The sequence below is a fragment of the Corythoichthys intestinalis genome, chromosome 7, assembly GCF_030265065.1.
Source record: "Corythoichthys intestinalis isolate RoL2023-P3 chromosome 7, ASM3026506v1, whole genome shotgun sequence".
Lineage (NCBI taxonomy): Eukaryota > Metazoa > Chordata > Actinopteri > Syngnathiformes > Syngnathidae > Corythoichthys > Corythoichthys intestinalis.
In genome coordinates, this window is record NC_080401.1 from 57,220,504 (window position 1) to 57,245,252 (window position 24,749).

Genomic DNA, 24,749 nt, shown 5'->3' on the forward strand with positions numbered 1-24,749 from the left:
TTTTTAAAGTCCGGTCCGGGTTTTCCAGTGGACCAATTTACATAATCCATTCCAGTTATTGTTTCGGTTTCCCTAAAATCCGGTCCGCATTTTACGGCACACCTTCAACAAACTACATTACCGTCTCCCAATATACAGAGAGACTTTGTCGGTAAAAATGTCAGCTGTGTGGGATCATTTCACCTTAAAGGACGACAAACACGAAGAGGCAGAGTGCAACATATGTCACAATAAAGTCAAGCGTGGTGGTAAAGCTGTTAGAAGTTTTAATACAACCAACCTAATCAAGCATTTAGCGAAATACCACAAACAATATAAGGAGTATGTTAAGAAAACCGAAGACAAAAAGAAAGGTCCTACGCAACTAACACTGGCAGAAACTTTTGCTATGCGTGACAAACTGACACTCGACAGTCCCAAAGCCCAGGGAATAACAAGAGTCATTGCCGAAGAATTCATTCTGGATGACGAGCCATTATCTCTCGTGAGTAAAGACGCACCATCCAACACTTAGAACCACGATACAACCAGCCGTCATTACATCCTTGAGCAATTCGGCCGAGGAAGATTCGAGAACGATTCACAAACATCCAAATTCCGATTATTGAAATATGTCAACTAAAGCGGAACTAATACACAGCGCGGTCTTCGGGACGCAATGAGAAACGGACCGCATTGCATCCTGAGAGTAAACATCATGCTTGTCATAGACCCAGGTAATGCCAATGTTTAACTCACGGCTTTAGCTCAACTCATGCCGCTGGATAAAAAACATAAGAATACCTGACTCCTGCTGACAGCCGCTACAAACTATGTCAACATCGTTTTACTGTAGATAATAGATACCATATGTATATAGAACTAGATGCAAAATGACAGACTCGACGGCGTTAGCAACTTTGAAGTATTGAAAACAAGTTGCGTTAGTAAACAGCTGCCATATTAAAGCAGGAGACTTCCCTTGTAGGCTTTTGTGAACCTTCCAAGCGAACCTAATTAACTTTTTATCTAAAATACTCCTAAATCGGCAAAATCTTGACTTGAATCAATCTTCAAAACCGTTTTAAAACTTTCACATGTCGAAAGTAGACAGAAGGGAAATTATCTAATAACGGGAGCAATTTTGACAACTTTAACAGTTGATTTGCAAAATTAAATGAATGTAGTTTAAATCTGCGGATACAGAATGGGGTCTTGAGTATTTTATTTACTGTTTTAAAATGTTAACTTGATACTGAAATAGTCGTTTATTTAAACCTGAGAGGCTTTTTATACAATTATTGTAACTAATGCACGAAACATTAAAAGCATCTGATAGCTTGGGGGGTTTGTGGGATTTTCCACTGAGGTTGTTTGTGTGTTTTGCTTTTTCTAAGACCGTTTACAATATTATTTGCACGTTTTACTGACTGACTATGCCATTTCTGTTTGTTATTTATAATGTTTTGTGTTTGTCACTGAATAAACAGGTCAGTTTCTTGTTACCAACTGTTGTGTGTTTTTCAAACTCACCTAATTCAGCTGGCTAGTTGTTATCAAGAGTACTAAAACTTTTTTCAACATGAGTCTGACAACTAAGGAGGCTAAATAACTTTAAGACATGCTCAGATAAGCCGGTATCGGCCAGTATCGGTATCGGATCGGAAGTGCAAAACAATATCGGTAATGGATCGGAAGTGCAAAAACCTGGATCGGGACATCCCTACCCCTAATCAGTTTGTATACCTGGCATAGGCATACGTAATAATGTATTTCTTGTTGTTCTTCTTCTTTTCTGTCTATTTCCTTCCTTTCTGTGTCCCCCAACCGTGTCCTGTTTGTTACTTTCTCCTAATAAATATAACATAATGAACAACCACAAAGGGAGGATATCAAACTCCCATGTGATACATTGAAACTGTTCAGACCATCAGGGCACTCACATTCCTATTCTCCGTGTCTCTCAGCTGACCAGGACAGGTTTTTAAAAAATAATAAACAAAAAAGGACATGTTATTTTTGTGACAACAATGAGAGATACTTGATGTATTAAAACGTCTCTGTCATTAAACAGGAGGTTTTCGAAGCACGCTACACCAAACTTTTGCAGGAGCTGGACCAGGGACGTCAACTGGATAAGCCCAAAGGCAATCGCGTGGGGAGCGTTTCTTCCTCAACTAGCTCCTCTTCTTCCGAGAGCGAGAGTTCTTCCAACACTGGGATTTCGGACGAGGTCGCCACACAATTGGCTAATCTGGAGGAGAAGGTCTGAGTTGAATAACCTGTCCTCTTTATTTAGCCGCATGATATACAGAAGTCGTCGGTAGAGGTGTGCAAAATTTCCGATTCTTAGATTATTCGCGATTCGGCCATGGAAGATTCGAGAACGATTCACAAACATCCAAATTCCGATTATTGAAATATGCGAAGTAAAGCGGAAGTACACAACACTCAGCGCGCCGCGCTGTCTTCGGGACGGAACGGAGCGAGAGTAGCTAAACATCATGCTTCCCATTACCCGGCCCCTCGGGTAATGCCAATGCTCAACTCACGGCTCTAGCTCAACTCATGCAACGAGACAAAAAAACACAACAACATACCTGACTGCTGCCGAAAAGCTGTACAAAGTACATCCATTACAACGTTACAGTGGATATCATTTATATAGGACTAGATGCAATATAGATTTGGTAGTGTTAGCAGCACATCTACAAAAAGCTAGATGCGAGCGTTATAAACGGCCGCCATCTTAAAGCAGTACACTTCCCTGCAAGGCTGTTGTAGCGAACCTTCCAAGCAAACCTAATTAACTTTTTATCGTGTTTTTCCGACTCGAGTGAGGCATTAACTTGAAGGTCTGAACGTGACAAGTCACATAGAACGGGACCATTTCAAATCCGATCTGGGTCACTTTCGTATGTGGTCTAAATCCGATCTGGGCCACATTTTTCCAGACTGTTGCGGCGGTCTGTACTGTCCAGTCCCGCAAATCGGATTTAATGCAGCAATTACGTCATCAAAAAGCGAGAGACAGTACGGTAGCTACGGTAGCGATGCAGCTGTACGTTCTTAGCGCCTAGCTTGCCTTGAACACGGCTTTTTAGGAAGGGTCGGACTTGACAACAGTCATAAAAAAATAAAACTAGGTTTGAGGATAAGCCTGAGAATGATCGGTTTTCTCTCTGCTCCATACAAGCAATATTTCAACATTGCTTACACGGCCGAGAGTCGGGGCAGACTGCCCGTATGTGTGTGTGACATGCACGAACAGTGCGTGCATGCTATTGATCCATATACTTTGAATATAAGCCTAAACAGGGATTATATATACCTGTAGAAGCATCAAAACAAATGACCATACAATCACACATGCTGACTGTCATCCGTCATTCCAGGGATATCATATTTTGCTTATTAAAAAGAGGACACAAATAACAGGCATAAATAATAAAGTACCGTATTTTCACGACCACAAGGCGCACCTAAAAGTCAAAAATTTTCTCCAAAATGGGCGGGGCGTCTAATAATGCCAATAGAGGTGTGCAAAATTCCCGATTCTTAGATTATTCGCGATTCGGCCGTGGAAGATTCACAAACATCCAAATTCCGATTATTGAAATATGCCAAGTAAAGCGAAGTACAACACACTCAGCGCACCGCGCGGTCAATGAGCAACGGAGCGAGAGTAGCTAAACATCATGCTTCTCATTACCCGGCCCCTCGGGTAATGCCAATGCTCAACTCACGGCTCTAGCTCAACTCATGCCACGAGATAAAAAAACACAACAACATACCTGACTGCTGCTGAAAAGCTGCTCCAAAAGTACGTCATCCACATAATGTTACGGTAGATATCATTTATATAGGACTAGATGCGCTACTGTAGCGGTAGCGTTAGCAGCACATCTACAAAAAGCTAGATGCGGACGTAGTAAACGGCCGCCATCTTAAAGCAGTACACTTCCCTGCAAGGCTGTTGTAGCGAACCTTCCAAGCAAACCTAATTAACTTTTTATCTAAAATACTCCTAAATCGGTAAAATATTGACTTGAATCTATCTTTAAATAGTTTTAAAACTTTCACATGTCCAAATTAGACAAAAGGGAAATTATGGATTAACGGGAGCAATTTGAACAACTTTAACGGTTGATTCACAACATTAAATTAATTGAATGTAGTTTAATGCCGCTGATACAGAATGGGGACTGGAGTTTTTTTATTTAATGTTATTTTTGTATATTTGTTTACTGCTATATGTCAACTTGATATTGAAATAGTAGTTTGGTTTAGCCTGAGAGTATTTTTGAACAATTTTGGAACTAATGTACAAAACATAACAAAAATAAAAAAATAAATAAATAAAAATAAATAAATTTAAAAAAAGGAGGGGCGGTGCATCAATAATCGTTTTAGAATCGAATCGGAGCCTCTGAATCGTAATCGTAATCGAATCGTTAGGTGCCCAAAGATTCCCAGCTCTAGCGCCCAATGTGTGTACCGAAGGCGGACGGGAGTGAAAGCAGCATGAGAACCATTAGAGGTGTGAATGGTGCTCGTCATAGGGGGCGGGCCGCCATTAGGTACAGTGTAAAATTGAGTTACATGCGTTGGGCAAATCAAGTTCTGTTTGAATCAAAACCCCCAAAAATGGCAAATCCGACGAAAAGACACGCTTACGAAGCCCAGTTCAAATTAATTGAATGTAGTTTAAAGCTGCTGATACAGAATGGGGACTGGAGTTTTTTATTTAATGTTATTTTTGTATATTTGTTTACTGCTATATGTTAACTTGATACTGAAATAGTAGTGTGGTTTAGCCTGAGAGTATTTTTGAACAATTTTGGAACTCGTGTACAAAACATTTTTTAAAAATAAAAAGAGAAAAAAAAAGGAGGGGGGTGCATCAATAATCGTTTTATAATCGAATCGGAGCCTCTGAATCGTAATCGTAAGCGAATCGTTAGGTGCCCAAAGATTCCCAGCTCTAGTCGTCGGTATGATCATTTTAGCATTATTGGTTGGGCTGCCATAAATAATGATTTAATAGTCGATTAATCAATGCGATTAAAGGAATTTCTGGATGATTATATCATGTAAAATAGACTCATCAGGTTCATCCATGGGTGTAATTATCACGATTCTTGAGTGAACACAATCCACATGTGGTCATTGCTCCCTCTTCATTCTCGCACGTTTAGCTGAAAGCCGTGACTGACCAGTTGAGGAGACTTGCCGAGGATCCACTTAGGAAACCCAGAAAAAAGGACAAGCTGAAGGAGAAAAGATCCAAAGAGAAGCACGTCGCTCGTCTCAAAGACAAATCACGCAAATTCAAACCTATCACGGAGAAAAAAATCAAGAGTTCTCCTTTGTATGTACCCTTTAAGTTCATTGTAGCTGCGTGCGTTTCGGTGCTAACATCAGATGTTTGTGTAGAGACGGAAAAGGTAGTACGACGGCGTTACGGGTCAACTCCACATCGCTGACTTATGATGAGAAGCAGCAACTACGACGGGATTTGGACGCTCTGCCCTCAGACAAGCTGGTGAGCATCATCAAAGCCTGCGACGCCCCTTTGAAGTACTCGGCTTCCAAGAAGCTGCAGGTGGACGTGGAGATGTTGAAGACGTCCACGCAGAGGCGCCTGCAGAGGGTGGTGGCTGAGTGGCGGAGGAAGAAGGAGTTGAAAAAGGTGGGAAAAAGTCTGCCAGCGATGCATTCTGGGAAGGTGAAGGCAGCCAGCGAGGCGCTCCCTAAAATGCAGCTGGGACTGAAGAAGAAGAAAGGTAGGCAAAGCATCCACATCTATTGGTTTACACTAAGGGTGTAACGGTACCAGGGGTCGCGTTAACCGAATATTTTCCGTCGTTGACCGTTTTTTTAAAACGGTGACGGAAAAAACTGAAGTCCATCTGTCATTTTGACAGGTTGCAATTCACACCCCAGACCACAGGGTGGCGAGTGAGCATACTAATTAGCTATTGTCTCTCTTGATGCATGACGTCGTTGGCCTTACTCGGAAAAATGTCAAGGCAACTGAGTGTCCGAACTAAGGTTATATTCATATTGCCTGGCTCTGCCAGACTATTCTCCCTGTATTTTTCAAACACTGAGAGTATAGTCTGGGAACCAGGCCATTAAAGGCCTCTCGAGCAGGTACAAAATCGGTCGACAAATCAGATTGGTTTATTTGCCTGACGTGTTCTTAACGAGCAACGTCACTCTTGCGCGTCGAAAGTCGTCTCCAACACAGATGGTGAACGGGAGAGCCGAGAATATGTTCCAATCCACGGTAAAATCAGTTTTAAATTACCAAAAACACATCGACACGAGTCATTGACAACAGTCTGTCTCGCGCTAGCCATGTTGAATAAACTCCGCTCTCTTCGCATGTTTACTTCCGCGTGCAAGTCCCTCGTCCTTCCCTCGTCATTTTACTAACTTCACGTCTGCCCGTCGCTGATTGGTCCACTCCGCTGTCTGTTTGCTGTGGCTTGCTCCGCCCTGGAAATTGTATCCGCGTGAATGGTGGCCAGACTCAATCGCTGGAACAGCGGTGAGTCTGGTGTACCAGGCAAACATTCATACTACAGGTCTTAATGCACGAATCCGATCTTTTCGTGTTTTTCCGACTCGAGTGAGGCATTAACTTGAAGGTCTGAACGTGACAAGTCGCATAGAACGGGACCATTTCAAATCCGATCTGGGTCACTTTCGTATGTGGTCTAAATCCGATCTGGGCCACATTTTTCCAGACTGTTGCGGCGGTCTGTACTGTCCAGTCCCGCAAATCGGATTTAATGCAGCAATTATGTCATCAAAAAGCGAGAGACAGTACGGTAGCTACGGTAGCGATGCAGCTGTCCGTTATTAGCGCCTAGCTTGCCTTGAACACGGCTTTTTAGGAAGGGTCGGACTTGACAACAGTCATAAAAACATAAAAATAGGTTTGAGGATAAGCCTGAGAATGATCGGTTTTCTCTCTGCTCCATACAAGCAATATTTCAACATTGCTTACACGGCCGAGAGTCGGGGCAAACTGCCCGTATGTGTGTGTGACATGCACGAACAGTGCGTGCATGCTATTGAGCCATATACTTTGAATATAAGCCTAAACAGGGATTATATATGCCTGTAGAACAGTACTTCTCAAATAGTGGGGCGCGCCCCCCTGGGGGGGCGCAGAGCGATGCCAGGTGGGGCGCATGTGACCTCGGGGAACATGTTTTTTTTTTTTTTGTATTTTTTTTGCCGTACTGGAATAAAGTGTACTTGCACATCCACTCAGTAGGTGGCAGTGGCGCTCTCATTTTCAGAGTGCGCGCAGTATTTTTGAACTAAGGAAGAGCACTCAGCACACACAGACAACAGATATGAAGAGCAGAGTGCCACCGCCGTTTTCGAAAGCCGTTTTCCGACCGGACTCACTCACGCAACGACCCACTGTCTTGTCTGGTTCTCACGTCGCCGCCCGAGAAGTGCCATTTTCGGCTTGGGATCGTCACGACGACCGCCCTCACCTACGGTTCTACCTCGGCCGCCGTGAATGCGCTTTTTTCGTGCCGTTTGCCTTTTAGCTTTGACTTTTAATACAGTGGGTGATGATGAAAGACCACTGTTTACTGTGTCTAAAAATAATTATAGTAGACAGCCAGAAGCCAAATCAATTAAGACGTCACTTAAAGACATTAGACCCCAATCTCATTGTTAAGCCGCTTGATTTTTTTCAGTGAAAACGTGCCGAATATTGCCAACAATCGTCCTGCTTTGTCAGTGTTATATCAGTAAGCCAGTGAGCATTGTTAGCATGCTCATTGCAAAATAACTCCACACCATTGCAAAGGAGGTAAATACTTTGAGCAGCAAAAATAAAAACTGTCCTGTCCAAGGACACTTTTTTTTTTCTTTAATTCAGATTTGTTTTTTCGGTCAAATTTTTTGGCACATTGTCCTCATGAGTGAATGTTTCTAATCAATTTTAATTTGTTATTATTTACTGATTTTATTACATTTTATTTTTCTGCATCAAATGGTCAAAAATGTACCTTGAGTGTATTTTTTTAGTTTGGATGTGAATTTTTTTTTTTTTATTCAGGCAAATTGATGCACGTCAAGTCTTCTCTGTTACAAACAAAACAATGTTAATAATGTTATACTTTATTATAAGTTGATCTGTTACTTTTTTTCTTTATTAGAAAAAAAGGACACAATGTTAGGCAGATGCGTATTTATAATAGTAATTTTATAGACAAATGATACTATTTACAGTGGCGGCAGAGAGTTTGGGGGGGCGCGAAACATTTACGTCTTCCTTTGGGGGGCGTGACAGAAAATAATTGAGAAGCACTGCTGTAGAAGCATCAAAACAAATGACCATACAATCACACATGCTAGCTGTCATCTGTCATTTCATGGATATATTTTGCTTATTAAAAAGAGGACACAAATAACAGGCATAAATCATCCCTGTATAGGCTTATATTCAAAGTATATGGATCGATAGCATGCACCCACTGTTCGTGCATTTCACACACACATACGAGCAGTTTACCCCGACTCTCGGCCGTGTAAGCAATGGTGAAATATTGCTTATATGGAGCAGAGAGAAAACCGATCATTCTCAGGCTTATCCTCAAACCCGTTTTTTATGAAAAAATTTTTTATGACTGTTGTCAAGTCCGACCCTTCTTAAAAAGCCGTGTTCAAGGCAAGCTAGGCGCTAATAACACACAGCTGCTTGATGTGTGATGGCGCGGTGTGGATTCTCTGTTAAGCTTGTTCGGACAGAATATTAATTAAAGATGAATGAAAACTAAATATTATTGAATATGTCATTATTATCATTTTAAAAATTTAAGTGAACGGTAAAAATAGATTATGACCGGATTTTTATGACCCTGTCAGTCAAAATGACAGACAACGAAAAAGTCTAGCGCAACCTCTGAACGGTACATGTATTTGTATTGAACCGTTTCGGTACGTGGTGCTCGGTTCGGAACGGAGGCGTACCGAATGAGTTTCTGACGTAATGTAACCCTTACTTTTCGAGGTTGTGAGTCGATCGGGTTACAGTTTCTTTGTGTAGATTATTTTTACTCAGTCTTCTCAACTGTAATGAATACCAACACGGTAGGACAGTATAACCCAGAAACGTCTACGGCGCGACACCGTGGCTTTTAGATCTTATAAAAAAATATATATATATTTCTTACCTAAAAATGCCATTACACTTGAAAACACATATCACTTTAGTTAGGTGTTTTTCCCACGTGTTTCAATTGAATTTCCATTTGTGTCAAGTAGGGCTGCAGCTATCGAATATTTTAGTAATCGAGTAATTGACTGAAAATTCTATCGATTAATCGAGTAATCGGATAAAACAAATGTATTTTTAGGTGAAGAGCAATTATAAATATACATGAGAAAACAAGACATTTCATCTAATCTTGAACCATTTTCAGTCAATGTCTTTATTTTCGATGTATATTGTTGAAAACAGCCAACAATTGCATCTCAGATGTAACTAGAATTAAAAAAAAAAGACTAATTTACTGCTTTCACTCAAAAAACTTATAGATCTTATTAAAAAAAAAAATATATATATATATATATATATATAAATATATATATATATATATATTACCTAAAATCCCGTTACGCTTGATAACACACATCACTTAAAAGTTAGGCTTTTTTCCCACGTGTTTCAATTGAATTTCTCTTTGTGTCAAGCCATTTTTAAGTTCTAGTTAAGTTTTAAGTTAGTCTAAACTGTAAGTCCTGATAGGATTTTGAGTTTTTGCAGTGTTCAAAATAAATGTATGATACAGGCTGTATTGGAGCACATTAGGGACCAGTGCTACTTGGTGTTTTATCCAGCAATGACTAATAAGCTAAAATTGATTGTTAGCATGATTAAGTTTTTATTTTACACCCTCATCACGCCACAATTCTATGTTATGTTAAAGCCTGTATGTAAGACACGTTAGCCACGCATCGACAGTGGTCATAATTAATTGAAACCTAGCCCTCTGCAGGGCTATCGTTACGTGAGCTAGTAGCGACAGTAACGTTAATTTTATTTATTAGCGCTTACTTATTACTGCTTTAAGATGGCGGCTGTTTACTAACGCTGCCCAGAGGCGGCCGAGTCTGTCATTTTGCATCTACCTCAACATACATGTGATCTCTATGAGACTCATCAGACGGTACCTCTTACCAACGTAGCTTCGTGCGGGCTAATATTTAGCAACGTCAGCGTCGTTTGTGGCAGCTGTCGGCTGCAGTAAGTTTTTTTTTTTTTTTCCCTTCTTCCTCTCGGCACGTGACAGCGCGTTGTCCCGCATTAAAAGTAGTCCGAGCAAAACGTGATGCTTAGAGCTGTCAAAATAAACGATTACTCGAGGTGAATAAAATTACTCGGATCAGTTTTTAAACTCGAGTTACTCGAGTTGCTCGAGTATTCGTTTCAGCTCTACTGAACTGTAAGTCCTGATAGGATTTTGAGTTTTTGCAGTGCTCAAAATAAATGTATTGTAACATATCATGTTATAATATGGCGGGGATATTTGCATGCGTTCCTGAATGCACCGCGTGACGTACGGGGGTGAGGGAGGTGTGGGAGAGCGAGAGACTTGCCTTCATGTTGTTGTTGTCGTTCCACGAGTTCCCAAAAAATAAATAATTGCAACCTAACGAAGCGGGTGACTCTTTGTCAACGTTACAGTATGATACCTGCTGTATTGGAGCACATTAGGGGCCAGTGCTACTTGGTGTTTTATCCAGCAATGACTACTGAGCTAAAATTGACAGTTAGCTTTATCATATCTTCATTTTACACCCTCATCACGCTACAGCGCTATGTTTCACAGATTAAATAAAGCCTGTATGTAAGACATGTTAGCCGCGCATCGACAGCGGTCTTAATAGAAACCTTGCCCTCCGCAGGGCTAACATTACGTACGTGAGCGAGTAACAGTAACGTTAATCTTATTTATTAGCGCTGAGAAGTGTACTGCTTTACTGTTATTTCGCATCTAGTTCAACATACATGTGATAACTATGAGACGCATTAGATGCTACCTGCTACCACCGCATCATGCGGGCTAGTTTTTAGCAACGACGGCGTAGTTTGTTGCGGCTGTCGGCTGCAGAAAGTTTTATTTTTTTTATTGCTTCTACCTCTACGCACGTGACATCAGCGCGTAGTCCCGCATTAAAAGTAGTCCAGGCAATGCGTGATGCTTAGAGCTGGCAAAATTAAACGATTCCTCGAGGTGAATAAAATTACTAGGATCAGTTTTTAAACTCGAGTTACTCGAGTTGCTCGAGTATTCGTTTCAGCTCTACTTGAGTTGCTTGTTAAAGTTAACGATGATCGACAGACGTTAAGGTTTGGTCTTGCCAGAGAAGCTTGGAAGCCGAAACTTCAAAGCGCTGCATTGTCAATCATCGTTTAGCTTTTTCAACACTTGAAGTAGCAAGCGTGTAAGTGAGCAGCGTAGTGAATTTACTCAATGAAGCATAAGCATTTAATTTTCTACTTTATTATTGTTTAAAAATAATTTGGTTGGACAGTACCATGTATAAAATTTCAAATTATTACAGTTGAAGTGCTTGAAAACCATTTATTAAAATATATACTTTGATACTTTGGGGAAAAAAGTGGAAAAAAAACGTCTAATATGTATCCCTTTCCAATGCTAAATCTGAATATATACATTGAAAACACACAAAAGATTTTGTTTTTTTTGTTTTTAGGGGAGGGGTGGGGCGCTGCTTCACAGTTTTTCACTTATCGCGGCAGGTTCTGGTCCCCATTAACCGCAAAAAACGAGGGATCACTGTATATAGGAAAGTCAATTATATGAAATGACATTTTTCAGCCACTTGGGGCGTGGCACTGCCCCGCCTGTCTCCCCTCAATCTCCGCGTATGCATTACATTACATTTATATTAATTTATTTCTGAAACGTCATCCAGCACTCAAAAATGTTTGAACAATATATGGCTTTCATGATAACATGTTCTTTTTTTTTTCGTGAAAACCTGCTTTAGTCCAAACCTACATTAATGCAGGATTCTGAATACTCCATGCCTCCGTTTTTGCAATAAAATAAAAAATTAGTCCAAATTTCAGATTTATAAAAGAGCTAATCTGAGCGAAACAACTGGAAGTACCCTGTCTGCCATTGCTGAGGTGTGCTGCCTGCAGCACACGGTCAACAGCAGTTAATGTTACTATTTATATTGACTGACGCTGGGCCACTACAGATGTGTAAACACGCCAGTAATGGCGGCCAACCACTAGAGGGCGACTTAGATAAATCTACTTGGATTAGTCAAATTTTGTTGTTGTTTTAGCAGACTGCAAGGTAATGCTGCTGTACGCTGCCAACTACTGGAAGGGAGTAGAAGTATACCCACCGAATTGCTTATTTCCACCAAAAACACACTTGCAAGGGTCGATACAGACAGATTTTGAATCGATATGAGAATTGCTTGACTTAATATCGGGATACATTTTGGAATCAATTTTTTTTTTTTTAAACATTTAATAGCTACGTAGATGGATGCCGTAGCTACGTAGATGGATACTGTAGGTAGGTAGCTACATAGATAGATAGATGGATAGGTAACTAGCTACCAGTGCTGGTTTTTGGCGGACGTTTCAATTGTTGTCTTTGTCTTTTGGACGAAAATACTTGTTAGTCCTAGTCATATTTTGGTAATTTCAAAATGTTTTCGTCTAGTTTTGGTCGACAGTTACTCAGAATGTTTTCGACTGTAAAATTCAAAGTTTTAGTAGTTCAAAAATAAAGGTTTCCAACAATTTCAAATGAACATACACAGACGAGCACATCGATGTTTGCGTTTCAATCAATTTGATTGGATCTTTGCTTAGTTAACCAATCGATGTATCTATCCAGATTTACGTCTCGTATTCCCCTAAATTATTTTTTTCTTTTTTTTAGCCAAGCGTGCCTCGCCAGACTTTATTTTGCCATCCATGCTCAGCAGCAATGGCAGCAGCTCTTCAATTACATCTTCCAGCAGCAGTTCGCCATCTTCTGATAGCAGAACCTCATCTTCTGGTAAACTTGGTTCTTGTTATTAGACAAAGTCTAGCGTAAAATATCACTCAGGCTACAAACATTTTGCTTGTTTCCCAGCGTCCGACATCCAGAAGAACATGAAAGCTCCATGTAAAAAGCTTAAAAAGAAGGTAATCGTCTTCTGCAAATGTTGATGGTTTGTCATTGGACGATGCTAAATGGCTGCTTGTCTCACTGCAGGCTACCAGTAGCAAACTGACCAGCGGGGGGCGCTCTGGCAACACTTGTCATACAGCTCCAGCTGCTAAAGCTACGCTAACACAGACCAAACGCTATTTGGGGAAAGAAAGCAGAACGACGCTGCCGCCAACAGGTGACACTCAACCTTTGAGCTGTCTTTAACTCATTCACTGCCATTGACAGCGATAGACATCCAATCCATTTGGACTGGCAGGATTCACATCTTCTAGTCAAAATGGGTAAAAAGACTATCGCTGTCAATGGAAGCCAATGAGTTTACAGCTAATAACAATAATCATAATTGTATGTATTGAACAGAATGCTCTCCATCGGTGTCGCCGAATACTATATTGATTTGGACCACTTCTGGATATAAGGTAACACCTATCATAGACTTCATAAACTATTGCCGTGACACGGGAAACGGGGCCGATTCGTAGGGGGCCTATTTTCTAAAACTTCAAAACAAAATATTTACAAAACCAAAGCTGCTACCGACCTAAAACCAAAACGGGAACCTACCTTAGCCATACTGTATGAGTCTCCATGAGCAGCGGCATCAAAAAATTCAAAGTCGTTCCCTTATAAAATCCCAATTATTTTCTATAGAAGTATAACACAACTTAAAATGGCTAAAAAAGTCTCAGATTTTACACTAGTTGCACAAAAATCACTAAATGCAGGGATAATCACCTATATTTTGAGGATCATTGGCAATATTTAACACATCATGTAAGTTTTTGACCAAAATAGCAACTTTTTAATTTTTTTTATTTTAAGTTTTCAACAGCTAGTAAATCACTCAATTTAACATAAGAAACTTACGGTAATACTTGAGGAAAACATGCAGAATCATTTATAAATAATACGTAAATAGATTAATAATTATAATTATTAATAAATTCTATGTACAATCAATAATTGTACACAATATACTGTTAGCAAATGAGGCTAGCGGCCACCTGGTATAAAAGGAGCTTTTCTGGCAAAAATTCTTGTGAATAAATGCTTAAATCCCCGAATTCTTCATAGAAATTGACGTAAAACAGTCTCAATTCTTGGATAAAAGCAAAGAAACCGTGCAGTTAGTGTTTCTTTTGCGTATATTGAAGAAGTACAATGCTACTATGTTAGCGAATGAGGCTAGCGGCCGCCTGGCGTAAAAGGAGCTTTTGTGGCGAAAATTCTTGTAAATAAATGCTTAAATCCCCGAATTCTCCATAGATATGGACGTAAAACAGTCTTGATTCTTGGATAAAAGCAAAGAAACCGTGCAGTTAGCGTTTATTTTACGCATATCGACAGAGTACAATGCTACTGTGTTAGTGAATGAGGCTAGTCGCCGCCTGGCATAAAAGGAGCTTTTGTTGCAAAAATTCTTATGAATAAATGCTTAAATCCCCGAATTCTCCATAGATATGGACGTAAAACAGTCTCGATTCTTGGTTAAAAGCAAAGAAACCGTGGAGATAGCGTTTATTTTTCATATATTGACAAAGTATAATACTACCATGTTAGCGAATGAGGCTAGCGGCCGCCTGGCGTAAAAGGAGCGTTTCTGGCGAAAATTCTTGTGAATAAATGCTTAAATCCCCGAATTCTTCGAAGATATGGACGTAAAACAGTGTCAATTCTTGGTTAAAAGCAAAGAAACTATGCAGTTAGCGTTTATTTTATGTATATTGATGAAGTACAATGCTACTATGTTAGCGTATGAGGCTAGCGGCTGCCTGGTGTAAACAGAGCTTTTCTGGCAAAAATTCTTGTGAATAAATGCTTAAATCCCCGAATTCTTCACAGATATGGACGTAAAACAGTCTCGATTCTTGGATAAAAGCAAAGAAACCGTGCAGTTAGTGTTTCTTTTACGTATATTGAAGAAGTACAATGCTACTATGTTAGCGAATGAGGCTAGCGGCCGCCTGGCGTAAAAGGAGCTTTTGTGGCGAAAATTCTTGTGAATGAATGCTTAAATCCCCGAATTCTTCATAGATATGGACGTAAAACAGTCTCGATTCTTGGATAAAAGCAAAGAAACCGTGCAGTTAGCGTTTATTTTACGTATATTGACGAAGTACAATGCTACTGTGTTAGCAAAAGAGGCTAGCGGCCGCCTGGTGTAAAAGGAGCTTTTCTGGCAAACGTTCTTGTGAATAAATGCTTAAATCCCCGAATTTTTCATAGATATGGACGAAAAACAGTCTTGATTTTTTGGATAAAAGCAAAGAAACCGTGCATTTAGCGTTTATTTTACGGTTATTGACGAAGAATAATGCTACTAGAGTATGTTAGCGAATGAGGCTAGCGGCCGCCTGGCGTAAAAGGAGCGTTTTTGGCGAAAATTCTTCTGAATAAATGCTAAAATCCCCGAATTCTCCATACATATGGACGTAAAACAGTCTCGATTCTTGGATAAAAGCAAAGAAACTGTGCAGTTAGCGTTTATTTTACATATATTGACAGAGTACAATGCTACTGTGTTAGCGAATGAGGCTAGCGGCCGCCTGACGTAAAAGGAGCTTTTCTGGCAAAAATTCTTGTGAATAAATGCTTAAATCCCCGAATTATTCATACTGTAGATATGGACGTAAAACAGTCTCGATTCTTGGTTACAAGTAAACCATGATGAGGTTAGTCAGTTACGAAAATTAGCCGCCTCCATGAGTAAACAAAGAAGAAAATTCCGGCGAATAAATGCTTCAATCCCGCATGCATGATACGGAAAAAATATTTACCTTGAATCTTCGAAAAAATCACTCCTGAGAAAATTCTTCCTGTACAACTTTCGTAGTGTGTGCGTGTGCCGTCTTCGGCTATTACTAAATGAAGCTCGGCTCCCTCTGATAAGGCGTCGCGCAAAGAATGACAAAGTGACACGTCAATAGTGATGATGTCTATGCACTGATAAACTGATAAGTAATGTTTACTTTTTTGTATGTCTTATGGTGCTAAAATACAGTTGGTATTCTGAACAGTATATACAGCAAAATGAAGTGTTTTTATTGACATTTATTTTTCCACAGTTTTATCCTAGATATCATATACGTATAAAAGGCAAGCTTCTTTTTATTTTTTTTATTTTTTATTTTTTTAAGGCCCCGTTGCTGTCACCTCTAAAGAAAAGCCCACCACCACCTACAGAAGACATTAAATTAGGCAAGTCACCATGCAGAACCAAATAAATATACACTGAACACGATGGTAATTGCTATGAAACCTTTTCTTCCAGGTCCCAAATGCGCTGAGGATGTTCGTGACAGTCAAGTGGCCGATGTTTCCTCTTCCTCAAACTCTCCAATCATAGCGACCCAACTGGAAAAAACACCTCAAAAGGTATGTTTGAGTTTTTTTTTACCTGAGATATAAATTGTGCATAAAGTTAAATTTTAGGCACAAATAAGCAGAAAGTGGGTAGAGAAGCCAAAAATTTTACTCAAGAGTAGCATTACTTCAAAATAATATTACTCAAAGTAAAAGTCGTCATCCAAAAAATGTACTCAAGTACAAGTGAAAAAGTATTTGGTGAAAAGAATACTCAATTAGAGAGTATTAGTGCTGCAACGATTAATCGATTAACTCGAGTATTCGATTAGAAAAAATGATTCGAATTAAATTTTGCTGCTTCGAGTATTCGTTTAATTAAAGTGGCTTTGTAATGATTTGTGAAAGTGTTTGCATTTAGTTTCATTGATTTGGATGGATACGCTGCCATCTAGTCTGCCTCATTTTACATGGCCAAATCCAGCTGCTCCCTGTTAAGACCAACATAAGCTAGGTGTTTGTTTGAGCTAATGTTTTTTAATGCATTCGTAATTTAGTTTAAAGGTATATTTAGCCAATTTTCTGAGGGAATATGTGTCTGAACCATTTTAGAGCATTGTAAAAAAAAAAAAAAAAAAAAAAAAAAAAGGTATTTTATCGCATTTAAGCTAGTGGACTTTTGCTATGTAAGTTAGCCAATTGTTCTTTTGTTTTACGTATGTAGACCCTTATTATTATTTTTTTCTATACCGTTTCAGGCCCAGCTCAGGTATTTTAATTTTTTCATGTTCATCCGATTACTCGATTATTTGAAAATAATCGATAGCTGCAGGCCTAGTAACATTGTGAGCAACTGCTTATGATGTTTTATTTTTTTCTTTTGTTTAACAATAGTTTTTTTTTTTTTTTTTTTTTTTTTTTTTTTTTTAAAACCTTTCATTAACCGTCGACGGGATGTTGTGCTCGTTGACGCGTTTACGTTATCAATGACGTCGACTAGTCGGGATAGCTCTGATGTCGTATATTTTTTTCCAAAATACAAGGACATCGTACTGAAAAATGCCGATTCGTGGGCCCGGCTGGTGATGCAATCGGTGGCGTTCCCTTCCGCCATTAAATCATCTAAAGAGAGCTTTCAACAATTTCGGAAGGCCGCCATGGAGAAAGAAGAGCGTGAAAAGGCGCTGAAGAAGAAGCAGCTAGAGGTTCCAGAAAAGAGGTACTTTTGTTGTTAAGTTGCAAACACTTGTACTTTTTTTTTATTTTTATTATTATTTCATTTTAATGGCAGCTTGTGCAAAAAATCACCAAGCAAAGAGGACCTCTCGTGTCCGAGCGTGAACACGACGACGCCTATCCCCAGCAGCAGCAGCAGCAAGCCACCAATGTCCCCGAATGACACCCAGGTCGGGAGCACCCTGTCCCCTGTGAGTCGCATGCGGGAGCTGGCCAGACAGAAGGAGCAGGAGCGTCGCAGACGAGAGGCGGTGAGTGTCCCGAATCGCGTGGGATGTCTGACATTTTACTTTGGGTTTAAATTAAAAGGAGGTCAACTTGAATGATCTGCAATGGTACATGGCTAAGAATCAGTTTTCCTCCCAAATAGCAAAGAACTGATACTGGAAGGAACCATTTAACTTAGATTAAGGCCATTTTCTTCGTAGTCCTACCTCAACAACTTCTGGAGAATTAACTGACCTGGTCCGTTTTCTGAAACACATTCAATGGATTACCCATTTGGATTTAAATTAAATATGTTAAAATTTACATTAGCCAATGCAACTTCAGTTCAAACTGAAGTAGAGCTGAAACGAATACTTGAACAACTCGAGTAACTCGAGTTTAAAAACTGATCCGAGTAATTTTATTCACCTCGAGTAATCGTTTATTTTGACAGCTCTAAGCATCACGTTTTGCTCGGACTACTTTTAATGCGGGACAACGCGCTGATGTGCGTAGAAGAAGAAGCAAAAAAACAAAACAAAAACTTAAATCAGCCGACAGCCGCTACAAACGACGCCGACGTTGCTAAATATTAGCCCGCACGATGCTACGTTGACAGCAGGTAGCATCTGATGAGTCTCATAGAGATCACATGTATGTTGAACTAGATGCGCAATGACAGACTCCGCCGCGTCTGGCCAGCGTTAGTAAACAGCCGCCATCTCAAAGCAGTAGAGCGCTAAGCGCTAATAAAGAGCGCTAAGCGCTAATAAATAAAATTCGCGTAACGTTAGCCCTGCGGAGGGCTAGGTTTCTATTAATTATGACCACTGTCGATGCGTGGCTAACGTGTCTTACATACAGGCTTTAACATAAGATAGCGTTGTGGAGTGATGAAGGTGTAAAAATAAAAACTCAATAATGCTAACTATCAATTTTAGCTCAGTAGTCATTAGAGGTGTGCAAAATTTCCGATTCTTAGATTATTCGCGATTCGGCCGTGGCAGATTCGAGAACGATTCACAAACATCCAAATTCCGATTATTGAAATATGCCAAGTAAAGCGGAAGTACAACACACAGCGCGCCGCGCGGTCAATGAGCAACGGAGCGAGAGTAGCTAAACATCATGCTTCTCATTACCCGGCCCCTCGGGTAATGCCAATGCTCAACTCACGGCTCTAGCTCAACTCATGCCACGTGATAAAAAAACACAACAGCATACCTGACTGCTGCTGAAAAGCTGCTCCAAAAGTACGTCATCCACATAATGTTATGGTAGATATCATTTATATAGGACTAGATGCATTACCGATTTGGTAGTTTTGCAGCACATCTACAAAAAGCTAGATGCGGGCGTTATAAACGGCCGCCATCTTAAAGCAGTACACTTCCCTGCAAGGCTGTTGTAGCGAACCTTCCAAGCAAACCTAATTAACTTTTTATCTAAAATACTCCTAAATCGGTAAAATATTGACTTGAATCTATCTTTAAAATAGTTTTAAAACTTTCACATGTCGAAAGTAGACAAAAGGGAAATTATGGATTAACGGGAGCAATTTTAACAACTTTAACACTTGATTCACAACATTAAATTAATTGAATGTAGTTTAAAGCTGCTGTTACAGAATGGGGACTGGAGTTTTTTATTTACTGTTATTTTTGTATATTTGTTTACTGCTATATGTTAACTTGATACTGAAATAGTAGTTTGGTTTAGCCTGAGAGTATTTTTGAACAATTTTGGAACTAATGTACAAAACATTTTAAAAAATAAATAAATAAATAAATTTTTTAAAAAAGGAGGGGGGTGCATCAATAATCGTTTTAGAATCGAATCGGAGCATATGAATCGTAATCGTAATCGAATCGTTAGGTGCCCAAAAAATTCCCAGCTCTAGTAGTCATTGCTGGATAAAACACCAACTAGCACTGGTCCCTAATGTGCTCCAATACAGCCTTTATCATACATTTATTTTGAACACTGCAAAAACTCAAAATTCTATCAGGACTTACAGTTTAGACTAACTTAAAACTTAACTAGAACTTAAAAATGGCTTGACACAAATAGAAATTCAATTGAAACACGTGGGGAAAAATCCTAACTTTTAAGTGATGTGTGTTATCAAGCGTAACGTTATTTTTAGGTGTGTGTGTGTGTGTGTGTGTGCGTGTGTGTATATATATATATATATATATATGTATGTATGTATATATTTTTTTTAATAAGATCTAACGGTTTTTTGAGTGAAAGCAGTGAATTAGTCTTTTTTTTTTATTCTAGTTACATCTGAGATGCAATTGTTGGCTGTTTTCAACAATATACATAGAAAATAAAGACATTGATTGACTGAAAATGGTTGAAGATTAGATTAAATGTTTTTTTTTCTCATGTATATTTATGATTGCTCTTCACTTAAAAATATATTTGTTTTATCCGATTACTCGATTAATCGATAGAATTTTCAGTCGATTGCTCGATTACTAAAATATAAATAGCTGCAGTCCTAAACTGGTGTCTTTGTGGGAGTTACTTTTCTGATTGTTAGTACAAATTCATATAATGATTTGTTTCAATGAGATGAAAAATAATTCTTTAAATGCAAATATGCTGTTTTGTAATTTTTTTCCGATAAGGATTATGCCAGGTTATAGACAATGAACCTTTTTTAATAGAGCTGGGAATCTTTGGGCACCTAACGATTCGATTACGCTTACGATTCAGAGGCTCCGATTCGATTATAAAACGATTATTGATGCACCCCCCTCCTTTTTTAATGTTTTGTACATTAGTTCCAAATTTGTTCAAAAATCCTCTCAGGCTAAACCAAACTACTATTTCAGTATCAAGTTAACATATAACATATAACAGTAAACAAATATACAAAAATAACAGCAAATAAAAAAAGTCCAGTCCCAATTCTGTATCAGCAGCTTTAAACTACATTCCATTAATTTAATGTTGTGAATCAACTGTTACAGTTTTTAAAAACGCTCCCGTTATTCCATAATTTCCCTTCTGTCTACTTTTGTCAAAGTTTTAAAACTATTTCATCATTTAAAGATAGATTCAAGACAAGATTCTGCCGATTTAGGAGTATTTTAGATAAAAAGTTTATTAGGTTCACGACAACAGCACCTTCTAGAGAGGTCTACTGCTTTAAGATGGTGGCTGTTTACTTACGCCGGAAAGTGTCAATTCGCATCTCTGTTCAATAATATATGTTGTAACACCGACGTCGTCTGTCATTTTGCATCTAGTTCTACATATATATGATATCTACTGTAGCCGTATGTTTGTAGCAACTAGCAACTGGGCGTTGTTTGTAGCGGCTGTCAGCCGCAGTCAGGTATGATTGTTTTTTTTATCTAGCGGCATGAGTTGAACATATTTACTCTTGGTCCGTTCCTCATTGTGTCCCAAAGACCGCGCTGACTGTGTTTTACTTCCGCTTCACCTGGTACAATTCAATAATCGGAATTTGGATATTTGTGAATCGTTCTCGAATCTTCCACGGCCGAATCGCGAATAATCTAAGAATCAGACATTTTGCACGCCTCTATTTTTCAATATCACAATTTAAGGTAAAATAATACAATTATGATTATTAAAAATGATAGATGCACGATTGTAAACACTCACCTTGATTTTTGTGGTACAGCCACGGCTTGAACTTTGCCATTTTTGTCCATGTTGGGTCCCAGCTAGATTTCCTGTTTGCGTTTTTGCTTACTTCTCCTTCACTGGACTGTGCGCCTTCCTGATCTGCGTCTCTACGTGCTATCTCGTCTCATTCAGTTTTTGAGTCTTAACATTAAAATCTACACTTGACATAAACATTTGGTTATTTCTACTCCTCCGAACGTGAGAGCTAATACATTCGCAACTGAAGACCACCTGAGGGCATCAGCCCTCCGGTACGTTCCAATATGGTGGACCCCATTCTAAATGCCCATGCTAGTTGATGGATCTTAATAAAAGTATATACACTTTATGTTGAAGGTCATAAGTTTTATTGGTTAAATATACAAAGAAAAGTACAAATATTTGTTGGTTCCATGGCAGATTTTCATAATGTGCAACATTAGCGCTGCCTGCAAAATGCCTTGTCAAAATGCCTTTTCTTTTGAAGTGAACGGCATTTCTTAACCTGAAAAGATAGAAATGCCAAACGTTACACACAAAAACTTGAAACGTTTCTACACAAACTGTGTTTCAGGTTAAGAACACCTGTAAATGCTTAACAAGCTGTTAACAAATACTTCACAAATCAACAATAAATCATTTATCAACAGTTTACTAATGATCTATTAACTAGTAAAACGGATAGTTATTATAAAGTGTTACCGAAAAATCGGTTTATATATATATATTTCTGTCTTCATCTATGTACCCGTTTATAAAGCGCACCATGATTTTACAAGTTGATTTTGGGGGGGGGGGGGGGGTGCGCGCGTTATATTCGGGAAATTACGGTAATTTCTTATCTTGAGGCCTCATTGCGGTACCTCATGTAGTCTTTATTTTTGGAAAACAAAACTTTAAAATATTTTTTTTTTCTTCTCAACATTAAAAACGTTGAACATTGTCTTTATTGGCCTCAATGTTAGAATGCATCATCTAATGAATGCCTTTTCTTGTCTTTTTCCTGTTAGATGTCGTGCATCGACATGACCATGCAGCGGGACATCATGGCCACTTTTGAGCTCAGCCTGGACTAAAACCAAAACAACTTGGACCTAAGAACTAAAACGGTCTCAGGGCACTTTCGGCCATTTTGTGTTCACTTGTAATGTGTTCATTCATTTTCAGGTCTCTGGAAAGTTCCAGGACATCCAGCGCCGTTTGTTGTTTTCGTAGTGTTTTCTCGCTACGTTTGTGTTATTGAATACAATTGTCATGTATGGAAGTGTGCCGTCTGAGTTTGAATTTCATCCACTTTTCTTTGGTTTGTTTCTCTACATCAAAATTTATTCTTCGTCATCGGATACAACAAATCTGTTGGAAATTGTTAGATTTCAGTGTGAGATGAAAACTCAGATGTGCTCCTATACATGCACTTTTGTTATTTTGTTTACACGCCATTTGCCAGCAACCTTTCCTCATTCACTGCGTTCTCCTTTGACATGCACCGCACTTTGTTCCCTCTTCTGTATTTTCTGCCTTGCATAGGTTCGAATGAGGAGAGGCTTGTTTAGGTTTGTTTTCTTTTATGACTAAATAAAGATATTTTCACTAAGCAATCGGTGTTGGCTTCAAAGCAGAGAGAAGTCTAAAAATGTCTTCAGTCTGGGTGAGTTTGCTTTTAATCTTGTATGCGTTTAACTTGTGGTATTTTGTGAGTTTCTGCTTGAATTTCTTTGCAGGGTGTCAGAGTAGATTCACAGAGTTCGGTTGCAAACCTTTGCGGATCTTTTCTGAGTGGAGGGATATACCATGAAGAGAGTGGTCAGTCAGAAGTGACGGAAATTCCTCAGCAGGGGTCACTGGTGGGTGAAAAAGCATCAGAGAATAGGGGCCTATGATTAATTTTGCAAGTATTAGTGGTTTTTACAAGTGATACACGATAATACATTTTTCAACCGATACCGATAACCGATAATTTCCTCCTCATTCCAACCGATAACCGATAATGTCAAGCCGATAATTCTATTAAAAGATTTATGGAAAATTTTAAAGTATACACAAAAGAAAATATTACTGTGCAAAAATATAATTTATTGCTCTTTTTTTCAACATAAAATATGAACAAGTCGTCAATTCAAACATCTAAATAATGCAGATTGTCTGACATTGTGTAATGGTAAACCAATTACTTACAGAGTAAATACCTAAGTTGCACAAAAATGCCTTTAAAAGTAAGCCGTTCCTAACATATATAACATTAATACACTGCAAAACACACCTCCTTAAAACTAGTCAGTTTTAATTGTAAATCTATTGGCAATAAGTGAAATTATCTGCCATCGCTTCAAGTGTATTTCTCTCAGATTTCTTGGAAGAAAAATAGCTAGCTGAAAATAATCTTAACAGCCTTGTTTTAAGCAATACATTATTATACTTAATCCTAAAAAAAAAAAAAAAAAAAACTTGGAAGAAGGAAAGATTTTGAATAATATTTGTGGCAACAGAATATTGATTTAAGAATTTGATTATCTACTGTGACTGTAATTGAGCAGAGAAATAAGTTAAATAATTTGAAAAGTGATTGCTAATGTTATATGCTTTGTTGCACACTGTGAAAATGATTAACTCAAAAGAGCGAGATGTCATGTACCCATTCTGCAGCACTTTGTTTACATTTGCGGCTTTATCGACATTTGCTTTACAGCAGCTAAACTGATACACGGCAGGACTATTTGGACGGAGTTGGTGTTCGCATCTCCGTGCGTGTTGTTTTGTGCCTGAGTTTTGTTAAGCCTAAAATAAAGGCAGCGTTACAAAGTCATCTGACCGCTCGTCATTTAACATACTGAATGCATTATTGACTGGCTGACTTCGTTTTCTCCATGTTTAAATTATCATCTAACCACTGTGCCGTCATGATAAGCTTGCTTACTGGACATCACTTTTTCATGAAGAATGGTGGTCGTATAAACTGCATAATTTTTTATCCAGGGCTTTGGCTCTCGGGTCATTTCGGTAAAAAAAACACACAAAAAAACGTGTCTCGTCTCGGCGGCGGCGGCAGCTACGTTCGTACAGCAATGTTTGATGGGTTGCAAAATTTGTCAGAACACCTGATAATCCGCCCGCCCCGCCGGTTCGCCG

At 38.9% G+C, this 24,749-nt stretch overlaps 2 protein-coding genes across 5 annotated transcripts in view; both read left to right on the plus strand.

Moving 5' to 3' along the window:
* The window catches only part of brdt (bromodomain, testis-specific), a 42,304-nt gene extending 19,087 nt beyond the window's left edge, over positions 1 to 23,217 (plus strand). For all 4 annotated transcript variants that reach the window (XM_057840385.1, XM_057840386.1, XM_057840387.1 and 1 more), the window contains 12 exons: positions 2,054 to 2,245; positions 5,178 to 5,350; positions 5,416 to 5,765; positions 12,954 to 13,073; positions 13,152 to 13,204; positions 13,275 to 13,407; positions 13,593 to 13,651; positions 16,370 to 16,430; positions 16,504 to 16,607; positions 17,579 to 17,754; positions 17,827 to 18,022; positions 22,634 to 23,217. In XM_057840385.1, the coding sequence (XP_057696368.1) occupies positions 2,054 to 2,245; positions 5,178 to 5,350; positions 5,416 to 5,765; positions 12,954 to 13,073; positions 13,152 to 13,204; positions 13,275 to 13,407; positions 13,593 to 13,651; positions 16,370 to 16,430; positions 16,504 to 16,607; positions 17,579 to 17,754; positions 17,827 to 18,022; positions 22,634 to 22,699 (1,683 nt within the window). In that variant the 3' untranslated portion in view covers positions 22,700 to 23,217. The remainder of the gene's footprint in view (positions 1 to 2,053; positions 2,246 to 5,177; positions 5,351 to 5,415; positions 5,766 to 12,953; positions 13,074 to 13,151; positions 13,205 to 13,274; positions 13,408 to 13,592; positions 13,652 to 16,369; positions 16,431 to 16,503; positions 16,608 to 17,578; positions 17,755 to 17,826; positions 18,023 to 22,633) is intronic.
* ephx4 (epoxide hydrolase 4) overlaps positions 23,157 to 24,749 on the plus strand; it is a 43,379-nt gene continuing 41,786 nt past the window's right edge. The window contains exons 1-2 of the mRNA XM_057840397.1: positions 23,157 to 23,271; positions 23,345 to 23,467. Coding sequence (XP_057696380.1) covers positions 23,257 to 23,271; positions 23,345 to 23,467 — 138 coding nt within the window. The 5' untranslated portion in view covers positions 23,157 to 23,256. The remainder of the gene's footprint in view (positions 23,272 to 23,344; positions 23,468 to 24,749) is intronic.